This window comes from Vulpes vulpes, chromosome 12, assembly GCF_048418805.1.
Source record: "Vulpes vulpes isolate BD-2025 chromosome 12, VulVul3, whole genome shotgun sequence".
Lineage (NCBI taxonomy): Eukaryota > Metazoa > Chordata > Mammalia > Carnivora > Canidae > Vulpes > Vulpes vulpes.
Genome location: NC_132791.1, coordinates 9015825 through 9028127, shown reverse-complemented (window position 1 = coordinate 9028127; position 12303 = coordinate 9015825). Strand labels below are relative to the sequence as shown.

Sequence of the window (12303 nt, the reverse complement as noted above, 5' to 3'; positions counted from 1 at the left end):
CTGAGCGTGGAATCTGCTTGGGATTCTTCTCCCTGTCTCTCTGCCCCATCCCGGACTCATGCAAATTCTCTCAAAATAAAACAAAACAAACAACTGCATTCCACCTTTGGTAGGTGCAAGTCTTCTTGATGGTATTCACCTGCATGCATAGGTCTTCCTTATCTTCCCATAGCAAAGTTTTACAAAATACACGGTGTCATTTATCTTCAAATATCTCATACGTGAGGTAACTACTTTAATATTCATTACCTTTCTCATAATAATATTTATATTATCTCACAATAATTAATAATAAAAGTACCATTGATTAAAATTGATGTACCCGATACTATCCAAAGCAATCTAAGTATATTCTCTCAACCTAAATACGTATATGTACATATATGTATATATACATACACAGACAGACATATACCATTATTAAGCCCATATAGAAGAAACTGAGAATCAGAAAATATTGTCTAAAATCACATAGCTTCTAATTGGCAGGGGTTGAATTTGAGCCAGATCCTCCCATGTTTTTAAATACTCTGAGCGCAGTTCAGTGTCGATGGTCTCTAAAAAGCAATGTATATAAGAAGTTATTTTCAAAAATGCAAAATAAGGAGTGTAAGATCTTGGAAATAACAGAGAACTTAGAGAAAAGTGTCCCGGGTCCCTTTTGGGGTCCTGCTGATATCTGGCTATGCCATCTTACACAAAATATTCATCTTTCCGAAGACCTCAATTTCCTCTTGTAGAATAAGGGATTCCAAGGAGACAATCTCTAAGGTTCCTTCTGGCTCTAAGGAGGAATGATTTGTTTCTGAAAGGCATTGTTTCTACAATGAGGAAAAATACTCAGAATTTCAACTATTCAAAGCAAAGGTAACATCCTCTCTTGAGGCAAGAAAACAGCTATCATCAAGGCATCTTCAGACCTTAGTTACAGGGACGATCTTAGTAGATCTTTCCCTGCAGTTCCTTCCTTCCAGCGCGGGTCTTTTTACTTAATAGCACATATCACAGGCTGTGATTACAGACTGATTTGTGTGGTAGACTGTAAGTTCCCAGCAGGTGAGAGGACCATGTCAGTCTGCTCACCGTTGAATCCCTGCCTGGTACCCAGCACAGGGCTTGGCATGAAAAACCAGCTCAGTAACATTTGTCGACTAGATCGATTTTAAGAGGGGCTCCTGGCTTCCAGGTTTTTCGTACTGGATGATTTAGAGCTAATATTTCTTTTTGCCTTTCCTAAAGAGGTCTGGTGATGAGTCTCTCCTGCCACAGGGAAGATGTAGTTAATTAATTTTCTCTTAGTTCCCAGCATGTAAGAGAAGCTAGTGACAGGTGCTGCCTCCCACAAATCTACAAATCACAGCAAACACGTTGGGGTTCCAATATTCCTTTTCCTAACCCCTTCCCAACAAATACTAAAGATGACAATAGGCACATTTATATCGATGCAGTCGTCTAAATCTTGCTTGAAAGAAAGTAGTAAGCTGAGGCTTCCTAATTTAGAAGGGATGGGTAAATTAATCCTTTTGTGCTTGGTGTTCTTGGCAAGAACTAGCTGCAGAAGTACTCCTGTCCCCTCTATGGGCTCTACAGACAGGTCCACACAACCTCACTCATATTTCAGCCTGGAATGTGCAAGGAAGAGCAGCCACAGCCACTTGGGGAACCAGGGGTGGTGGGTCTGTGAACTGCCTCCTGTCTCATCCTGTCACTTACCCCTTGGGATGTGAGATTATAGGGCCATGGGGCTGTGGGGGCTGCAGCCCAGCATGGCTGAGGCTGTTGGGCAGCCACACAGCAGTGGCTTCTTGGCAAGGGACAGTTCAGTCTCCGACCACACGGAAAGCAGACATGCTGACTACAGCACGGAGCAAAGAAAATGAGAGCTTCTGCCTGTGTCTGGTGGGCTAGGATGAGAGGAGAGGAAAGGAGGGGGCGTTGGGGCGCGTGCCAAGCTGGGCTGTTGATGAAAGTGTGGGAAGATTCCAGGGGAGGCATGTTGCCAACTCGGAGGCAGTTGGGCTGATTTCTTTCCCCTTTCTTCTGCTTCAATGAGAATTCCTGCTGGGTGGGGTAGGAGCAGAGCCAAGAAAGGAGTGATTTGCTGGGTGAGCATGGACGCTCGGACCTCGGAAGTATGTGTCTGCCCACTGGGACCAGGGCCAGGGGAGGAAGGAGAAGTTAAATGAGGGGAACTGAGGGGCAACGGGAATAAAGGAGAATAAAAGAAGGACACAAAAGCAAATGTCCTATGAGAAAGAGAAAACAGGAAAGCGAGACAGCAGATCATGTAGACAGGGGAGAGACACAGTTCTGTGCCATAGAGCAAGCCTACCTCCCTCCTAAATGTCAGAATGAAATAATGCTCAAATGAAACAGGCAGCGAAAGACCACAGGGTACAGTAGAGAGTAAACCTACTGCTCCTAAGTTTTCCTGGTGGCTGTTCATTGCCATGAGAATACATGCTTCCCAAAGAGCAGATGTTGCCTTTTAGGCAAAACAGAACAAGCAAAATGTTAACACGGAAAGCCACAGACTACTTCTCAAGATTAGTAGAATATCATTTACAAGTATTTCCTTACCAAAAAAAAAAAAAAGGTGAAACACCAGGGTCCTTAAATTGCTCTTCTCGGCCTTTCTGATAAAATATTACAAACATCAAGATCCTCTTGCAAGAAAATCTAGAGCAGGTTAGAATGACAAATGTCGATGAAGTGAGTTCTACTGTGAAGTGATGCCACTTTTAGAGCTTTCTGAGGTCCCTTTGTGGACATCTGTGAAGAGCTGTAAGATCATCAAGTGAATGTGGCATTTTTTGTGACAATCCCACAAGTTACATGCAGCCCCAGGACCAGAATCCCACCAGCTTCAATGTCCTACAGAGACAAAGGTATATTTTGGCTTAAGTGTCTATAGGACAGATTCGGTTATTGATTGATGATAAATAGAAGACCCAGGGCATCTGGGTGGCTCAGTCAGTTAAGTGTCTGCCTTCGGCTCAGGTCATGATCTCAGGGTCCTGGGATCCAGCCCTATGCTGGGCTCCCTTCTCAGTGAGGGGTCCTCTTCTCCTTCTCCCTCTCCCTCTGCCACTCTCCCTGCTTGTGCTCTGTCTCTCTCTAAAATAAATAAATAAAATCTTAAAAAAAACAAATAGAAGACCCCAAATCTTCCTCTTCCCAGGTTTCAAGAGGCCTTGCAAACTTCCTTTCTCCCTCTTAGACTTCAGCCACCACCATGTGAACAAGCCCAGGCTAGCTTGATAGAATCTGAGAGGCCACATAAAGGCCAACCTAATGGTGCTAGCCCATCATTATTGACCAGACTCCAGTCAGCTGATCCCCAAAGAGGTTAAAACCCCCTCAACCCAGCTAAGATCAGTGAGGCAGCCCCCCCAACTCATAGCCAATGACAAATACGAGTCAGCACACCTGAGACAAAAGGAGCTGCTCAGCTGACCCACAGATTCATGAACAATAATCAATAAATGTTTTAAGCCATGGAGCTCGGGGATCTCTCTTACACAACAAGAGATAACTGAACCAATTACTCACAAACCGGAGACTCACCTGTGCATTCGTACTGCAGACCTTTCCCATAATAGCCCTTCTCACAGACGCACTCAAACTGACCCGTGTGTGTCCCACATTTGCAGCTTGCCATGCGGTCACAGCACTCCTTGCCAGCTTCACACAGATAGGAGCAATGGGACATATCCTCTTGAATAAAACTCCCAGAAGGCAGATCTATCAGTGACATATGACAGAGGGTAATAAAAAACAGATTAGCAGCTCGATGTCACATTCTCTAGTTACTAAAATTTAGGTACAAGTTGCAGAAAACATCTTTTCATATCCGTCCAATTCCCAACTGCACCCCACTCCCGCCCAAACATGAATGTGTGTTATTTGCACCACCACAGGCTGGGAATTTGTTTCGGCCAGTTAAGCTATTTCAGTCTGGGACCTCATCATAAGCTTTCGAGGCCATGCAGGGTCAGGCAGAAATTAAGCGCTTCAGCAAGGAATCTCCAGATGCGGCAGGAAGTAACATAGTCGGTGCCACAGGTCACTCCCCTGGCTTCCACGCCAGCAGTGTTCCACTGCTTCAGTATGAGGTCAGGCAGCAGTAACTAGATTTCCAAAACCCTTTTTCCAAAAGATAAATAAAATTACAATCTTGACTGCCGCACAAGAGTTTTGATTATGGGCTGCTGGCTTTAGACACCATCATTTCTATACTTACTGGATAAAGACTTAGCAACCCCACACAGGTGTAATCATAGAATCAGAATATGGCTAATTTCTCAGTTGTGAGTAACTTATCACGTTTTATGTGAATGGAGATCATGCTGATTACTTGAGCCATGTTCTGAAGTGAGGCATGCTGAGAATTCAATACCTCAGGCAGAGTTGGCGAGAAAGTGACTTCACAGGGTCACTGGCTGATCCAGAATGAATGGCCTAGAATCAGGCAAATAATACGTTCCATTCACTCTGTTGAAGAAGTTCAAAAGCCTTAGCCCAAATCCCTGGGCTGGTGCTCGGACCAGATATAGCGATGGGCCCCTCCTAGGAACTCAGATGTGGGAGTTCCAACAAGACACATGCACTGCAATTGAATATCTGGCAAGAAGATTGGTGATGGCTTCATTTAGGGAACATCTGTGTCTATTCATTAAGACTCTGAACAATACACAGGGGCAAAGTAAAAAGAAGACGCCAGCCCCAAGGGAAAGAGACCAGTACAATCAGGTACCCTATTAAAGCTCCATCTAACAGACTGTGGTGTGGGTAAAATGTCTGCAACATGAACACTTAGTTCTAAGGCACTGGGCCATGAGACGATTTGGCAATAGAGCAGCTTAGGAGGCAGAAAGATCTAGCTACCAAGACTGGTACACTGGCATTCAGGTATGGGAGAGGTTAAGTATATGTTTACACGTGGGGAAAACTATTATTCTGTAACCTATGTTGATTAAGGATGGCCAGAAGCAGGCTGACCTGCTTCTTCTGAACATGGATGGTCTCGAGACCAAAAGTGGATCCATCCAAGTTGAAAGTAGCTTCACAGAACTTAAGGGCAGGGAAAATGAGACTCATTTCTTTTGGTTTGATCATGTCTTTGCAGTAGGAACAGGATCTCTCCTTACCAAACCTGGAAACTCAATCGGAGAACTATGCATTCTAGATACTTGCTTATTGTAAAAGTGATGCCTTCCAAAACTCTGTTGCAATATTGTAACCAAAAGAACATTCTGTCCCACCGAGCTTCTGGGTCAATTTGGCCTTAGAGTTCTAGAAGAGCCCACTCCTAAGAGCAGAGGAATGGTATGACTGGAAATTAGTCCTCTACAACACAGCAGGTAACACCCATGATTTCAGAATCCATTTAGTCACAGCCACCCAGCCTTCCCACTCAACCTATCACTTTTCCCTGAGAAAAGGAGAAACAAAGGAAGCCCCAGAGTTACTGAACTGCTGCCATGTAATAACACTATACTTGGTAATACTTAAATATTTTATTTAATCCTCTTGACAAAACCATATGGTACACATTCTAATACTTCCATTTTAAAAGTAGAGGGGGACTCCTTGGTGGCTCAGTGGTTGGGAATCTGCCTCTGGCTCAGGTCATGGTCCTGGGGTCCTGGGATCGAGTCCCTGCATCCGGCTCCCCGCAATGAGCCTGCTTCTCCCTCTGCCTATGTCTCTGCCTCTCCCTGTGTGTCTCTTGTGATAAATACACTCTTAAAAAATAATAAAATAAAAAATAAAAGTAGAGGAAGTGAGGCTTGTAGATATTAGATAAATTGCCGAAGGTAATAATAATAATAGTGGACAGTTAATGAGGGCTTCGGTTAATATGCGCTCAGTAATTTTTCTAATCATTTTATATGTATTAACCTATTTAATTCTTGTGACAATCCTATAGAACAGGTACTCTTCTCATTCCCTATTCTATTTACAAGAAATCTAAGGGTAAAAAGCTAAATAACTTGCCAAAAGCCACTCAGCCAGTAGGTGACTAAAGATTTTTTGCTGTGTCCATAGCTACTCTGGGATCCTACTCTTAAATGCTTCTCTTGGAACTATGATAGGACTGATCTGCTTCTTCTGAACATCACTAATTGCTTGAAACTTCGTGTGGCCATGATTTGCCCATCAGACTGAGTCTTTCACATGGATACCTGCAGGGATCAACTTGCTGTATGGCTTTGGTCTGGGGCTGGATCTCCTGTCGTTTCCTCCCAATCCATACTTCCCCTCGTGGCTTACAAAGACACATGCCCATACCATGCCTGGAAGTTCGTCTAACCTAAATCATACAATTAAATATCCTTACAAATGGAGTATGAAGAACTCTACTAAATGGGTTTACCGACTTCATTCCTTTTTGTGGTAATGCTCTTCAACTTGTACATAATCTTACGTGTCTTAGAACTGTCAGGTCAAGAAGTATGCGTTAAGTGTTTATTGTCCTTACATCTTCATGTCTATTTCTGGAAACATTCTGGCGAGATTCAGGACACATGTCTCTGAATGTTTACTCCCCCTCTCCAGATAACTGTAAATAGATCTAAGTCAAGGCTTCCTGCTCTGTGTGTGGCCTTAAAACACACCTAAATTCATTCCATTGATTCTAACAGTTCCAGGTGGGAGCAGACGGATAGTCTAGTGGAAATCCATCCCAGCTGTTAAAAAACAAAATAAAGCAAAGCAAATACTCTTGTTGCATGTCAGATTGTCACCTCTGTTTAGGACGCTCAACACAGCTCCTGCTACACTGAGGATGCATGGGCATCCTGCTCAGTGAAGACTTTCATAGGGTTTGGTATTAGCCTCTAAGGGGTTTTCAGCCCTAAGAGAGAAGGAACTCCCATTTAAATGCATCACGTGAGGCCACTGGGTCTCCCTTACCTTCATGCAATGCACGGCGAGCTAAAGCCTCAAATTCTTCAAAACTGTGGAGAAGGTAGCAGTGCTCTTCCTTTGGGGTGGAAGCCATGTCATTTAGTTCTCGAATGTTCCCTTGCCATATGCCAAACGTGAAGATCTCTACTCCAAAGTCTCGCAGGGATGCTGCGACTGGCCTGGGGTCTCCCCCATTGGAATATCCATCAGTAATGAGGAATATAACTTTTGTTGAGTTTTCTCTAGAGTGACGAAGAATTTGCTGTAATGAAATAAAGTTAGCATGAGTTGGCATTGTGTTGGCCTATGTGCTTCCCTTCTTACATAAAACAGCATTTGTGAAGATCGTTAGCATGTCACAAGAGGGAGAACAAACACGGATCATTGAGAGTAAAACAGAAATAGGCACAGACTAGCACCTGCAAGAGTCTTCTCACAGACCCACAAAAAAACCTAAAAGTGCTTACAATGGGTCATTATCATAAGTGGCAGCATGCTCATCACTGCCATGAACCTTGGTAATGAAGAGCAGCACATGTTTATGGAATGAGCTCTTACTCATATTATCACTTATTGTTAAAACTACTTTTTACGAATTTTCAGGCTCTCAACACACAAGCCAAATCTGAGTCCTATGTGTCTATTTCCAAGTATATCCAGCTAGCTGCCCATCCACCTAGTTAGCTGATCCATCCCATGATCATACATCAAAAGCCTACTTAGAAGAAAATGTAACAGAAAATGTCTTTTCCAGAGTTAATAATGGCCAACCTACTTTCCATATTTGTTTTTCCACTGCTCCTCCACAACTGTAGAATTCATTCAACCCTTCATCTTTCCTGGACCACCCAGCATTAGCACAAAATCAGCTGGTTTTGGTGCTGTCCTATCTTTATGAGAAAATACTGATTTATTCAATCTGACACTTGGGCTTTATTTGATTTTAGGACAAGTGAGTTGTGCTTTATAATGTTATATGTTATCCCTCCTCTATAGATAGGAGGGAAAAAGTGAAACCTTTTTTTTTTTTTTAAAGGCATCTATTTATTGCCATTGATGCTCCGTAACATCAAACTGTGAAAGCACAAGGAATCCAGCGGCGAATCTGACATTGTAATTAAATTGGCTGTTTTGCTTTCCATCAGAACTGGATAGGAAAGATAAAGAAGTGCCAGGGTATGTTTTCTGGCAAGTTCTTAGAAAGAATTCAATGTCTATTAGGCAATAATTCACGTACATTCAGTAGGTAGGAAGAACGACAATCATATCCTATGTTTTGCTAAAATTAAAAGGAGATGATACGATTAAAAAAAATAACAGCCTCAATTCACTTTAAGGGGCAGACTCTGCTACAAGCTCCAGATTCTCTCAGATTGTAAGATCCATGTCTCCATTAATATATGATTCATAGCTATTTATTCTAATTTAATGACTCCTACCAAATGTTATTGCTGTTTGTGAGCTAAAGATAAAGCCATTAAACATGAATTTAAAGACAATTTAATTAAACTAAAAATGACTTTGGAAAACCAGCAATTTGCAAAGAAGTATTCAAACACTTCACAACCCTCTCTCAAAAGCCTACTACAGCTAAGGACCAAAGAGAATCCGAAACCAGCTTGAAGAAGCTCCTTCTGGCCAAATAAAGGGCAATCTGAGTATCAATAAAAATAAAAACTGAAGTGAATTTAAATGCATTATACACATTTACATTTTATCACAAACATTTACATTTAAATCTGTATAAACATTTATAGTTTCAGTTAGATCACACTGCAGGTGAAAAGCCCTATTGGGATGTCTGGGTGGCTCAGTGGTTTAGCATCTGCCTTTGGCTCAGTTCCTGATCCTGGGGTCCCGGGATCAAGCCCCTCATCAGGCTCCCTACAGGGAGCCTGCTTCTCCCTCTGCCTGTGTCTTTACCTCTCTCTCTGTGTCTCTCATGAATAAATAAATGAAATCTTTAAAAAAAGAAAAGAAAACCCTATCAATACAAACAATAATTGGAATGGCCTGAGATATACACACACCCACACACTTTTTTTCATTCAGGACAACCTCTGAGGGGAAATCCAATGATCTGTGATGGGTGGCCTGAAGTGAGACATTATTCTATTTGTCTTTAAAGTTATACAACAGGCTTCGAAGGGTAACTCCTAGTTCCAGTAGTCCAAGATGTGGCAACTTGTGTTTATACTGGCTTTGCTTTTTACCACGTGATAAACTCTCCCTTTCTGAGTTGTTCTACTCTGAAATCATAACCTAACCTCCACAGACACTCCCCTAAGCTTCTGCTCATTTCGATTGCTCTCTCTTCTATAAGACCATGGGAGCAAACTGTGAGCAAGACACTAAGAGAGTGAGAATTTGGATGGAAGTAGAAGAGAGGGGAAAAAAGCAAATGGTCTTGTTCAGTGTGGTACTCTGGACATTGTCCAGCACAGAGTACGTGTTCATAAGTATCTATTCAATGAATGAATTGAGGAGGGGGTGAATGGATAAACTCTAGGATACTCTGAAGACTGTTACTTGAGTGAGTTGGTCTTGAGGGAGCCGTAGGAATGTGCGGAATATTTGCGTGCGCACACATAATTTATTTTGTATAGATTTGTACAAAAAAGATGAGGTTTTCTTGGTGTGCCTTTATTGTCCTTCTGAGCAAATACTATTTTATAACATTAATTTTGGCTCGCATCGATAATATTCCTTAACATTCAGGTTCGGACTTAGGGATTTAGCGGAGGTTTCTTGCCCTCCTGCTCATTGCATGCAAAACACATTAAGCTGTGATTCTATTTTTCTTCTCTTCTTGCAGGGAACTGGTAAGTATTTACAGGAACCATTATATCTGTTGGCACGACAATATATTAAGCTTAAAATAGTCAGAAGAATAGCAGGACTACTAGTCCAAGCAAAGAATTACACAAGATCTCGGTTTGGAATGCACTCTAAAAGACAGAGGAGGAGTGGATGATTTACTGAAAATATTTTACCCCTTTCCCCCAATCTTTCTGCTCTATCATACTTGAATAAAAACATAATTCAATAAAAACATTTGCATCCCACAGATCTAAGAAGTAAATAGATCTGTGGTAATGTTTGTGGAATGTGGTAGAAGCCTGGCACTTGATTCTCCTTTTAGTATTCCTGAAATAGTTTACATCATCTGCTCTCCTTTTGTAAGGCATTTTAGAAATAGAATTTTCTGGTCCAGACTATTGAATGAGCCAAACCCTCTGCTGCCCAAGTACAATGCAACATGGACTTCGTACGGCAAAAGGTTATCACCATCTGTATTGTATCAAGCCTCTGATTAGCTTGTATAAATATCTGGCAGGGAAGTAAGCTCCCCTTGTCCAGCAAAAGTCATTAGAATGATAAAAATGCAGGGTTGTGTAACATTGTTCTAACACCCGAGATCCATCACCATTACACAAGACTGCAACCCCACCCCTACCCCCCAAGGCAGGCCACAAGGGAACTGTTTTTGAAAAATGGCCTTGAAAGAAGAAGAGAGGTCACCACAAATCTGATGTGGGGACCATATTTACCCTTGGGTTCCATTAATTAAAATACATGTAGATAAAATACCAACAACCCTCCGGCTCTCCACCATGGCCCCACTTGCCTGAAGAGAAGCTCAGAAGTCATCTTTGAAACTGTTTAAGTTGATACCTATTGTGACTCTATCAGAGCCACTCTCTTCCAGGGAGCCAGAAATTAGTAAATACTGTCAGTGTTTCAACTTGTTTTCCACATATATTTTTTTCCTTGTTAGGAAACGTTAAGTACAAATAAGACATCGTGAGCTGCTTCTAATACTTTCGACATCCTTCAAATTCTAAGATTTCACCAAGCTGCATCTGTTAGCTCATATTTTTCATTTGAATACTCAGATATTCTTCAATTCAAGCAATGTTTATGGTCCCGTACTTTTGCATAACATTTCTGGGGAAGTTCTTCATCTGTTGGCTCATCATTTTCTGGACTTCCAATATTCTATCCGTTTTTTCATGTTTATCTCCTCTTCCTTCCTTTGGAGCTTGGAAGAAATGTCTGAAGCTTTTGTTCCCTACCACTGTTTGTGCTTTATGCATGCCTGTCTCTTCCTTTGCCCTTCTAATTAAGAATCAATTGCAAAAAAAAAAAAAAATCAATTGCATTTTATTTCTCTTGCGACAATATTTCTTTATCTTGCATAGTCTTTCTTTCTTCCAGTTTCCCAGCCCAGTATGTCCTCATGTCAGTCTGTAGTCTATCCCCTTGTTGTTTTCTTTAAAGATTTTATTTATTTATTCATGAGAGACACAGAGAGAGAGGCAGAGACACAAGTAGAGAGAGGAGCAGGCTCCACACAGGGAGCCCAATGCAGGACTCAATCCCAGGACCCCAGGATCACGCCCTGAGCCAAAGGCAGTCACTCAACTACTGAGCCACCCAGGTGCCCCTAGTTTATCCCCTTGTATCTCATCTTCATTTCACTGTGCTTTCTAGGATCTTGTTCTATTTTTCATAGGGAATTCTTGTACTTTTTCTGTATCTTACATTCTATATTTTACTATATATAAATACTATATATATTTACATATAAATACATATTTTACTATATATATAAATACAGATTAAGTATCTGATCAAATAAAGTATTATTTGAAAACCAGGGGATGCCTGGGTGGCTTAGCAATTGAGCATCTGCCTTAGGCTCAGGGTGTGATCTTGGGATCCCAGGATCGAGTCCCACATCAGGCTCCCTGCATGGAGCCTGCTTCTCCCTCTGCCTGTGTCTCTGCCCCGCTCTCTGTGTCTCTCATGAATAAATAAATTTTTTTTTTAAGTAGAAGCTTTTCAAAGAAGCTGGAGGGAGAGGTTCTATCAGCACAAGTAAAATAGATAGAACCTCATCCCAGGAGGAAAAATTACCAAAAGCCAAGAGCAGGCCCATTGAAATAGTCTGTGAACCCAACAACTGCAACAACAACTTGAAGATTTAGAATACATAACTTAATACCAAGAGAGGAAGAAAGTAGTACAGTGCAGTGGTGACTGCATCACTAGGATTTAGGAAGTCACAGCCTCTATGAGAACAAGAATGGAGAGCCATGGAAAGAGAACAGGCTAAGAGGGAAACAGAGAAGTGTAGCAAGGAGGATTTTATGAGAAAATTATGAAGGAAACACAAAACACAAGGAAAGACTTAAAAATCTACATTGGTGGTAGTGAGATAAAATGTCAAAAATTCTAACTGATAAATTTAGTGCAAACTTTAATGTACAAGGCTGCTGACTAGTCTTACTTATAACCATAGAAATACAATTCCAAATAAATACTTCCAAACCAAATTCAAATAATACTCGAAGAATCTTTCTCCCTTATTCAATAAGGCTTATTGCT

General features: G+C 41.5%; 1 protein-coding gene across 4 annotated transcripts in view; it reads right to left on the bottom strand.

Annotated features, from left to right (window-relative positions):
* The window catches only part of SVEP1 (sushi, von Willebrand factor type A, EGF and pentraxin domain containing 1), a 182730-nt gene that overhangs the window by 149061 nt on the left and 21366 nt on the right, over nt 1-12303 (bottom strand). For all 4 annotated transcript variants that reach the window (XM_072727713.1, XM_072727711.1, XM_026002685.2 and 1 more), the window contains exons 2-3: nt 6919-7174; nt 3568-3744 (exon numbers count right to left, since the gene is read on the bottom strand). In XM_072727713.1, the coding sequence (XP_072583814.1) occupies nt 3568-3744; nt 6919-7174 (433 nt within the window). The remainder of the gene's footprint in view (nt 1-3567; nt 3745-6918; nt 7175-12303) is intronic.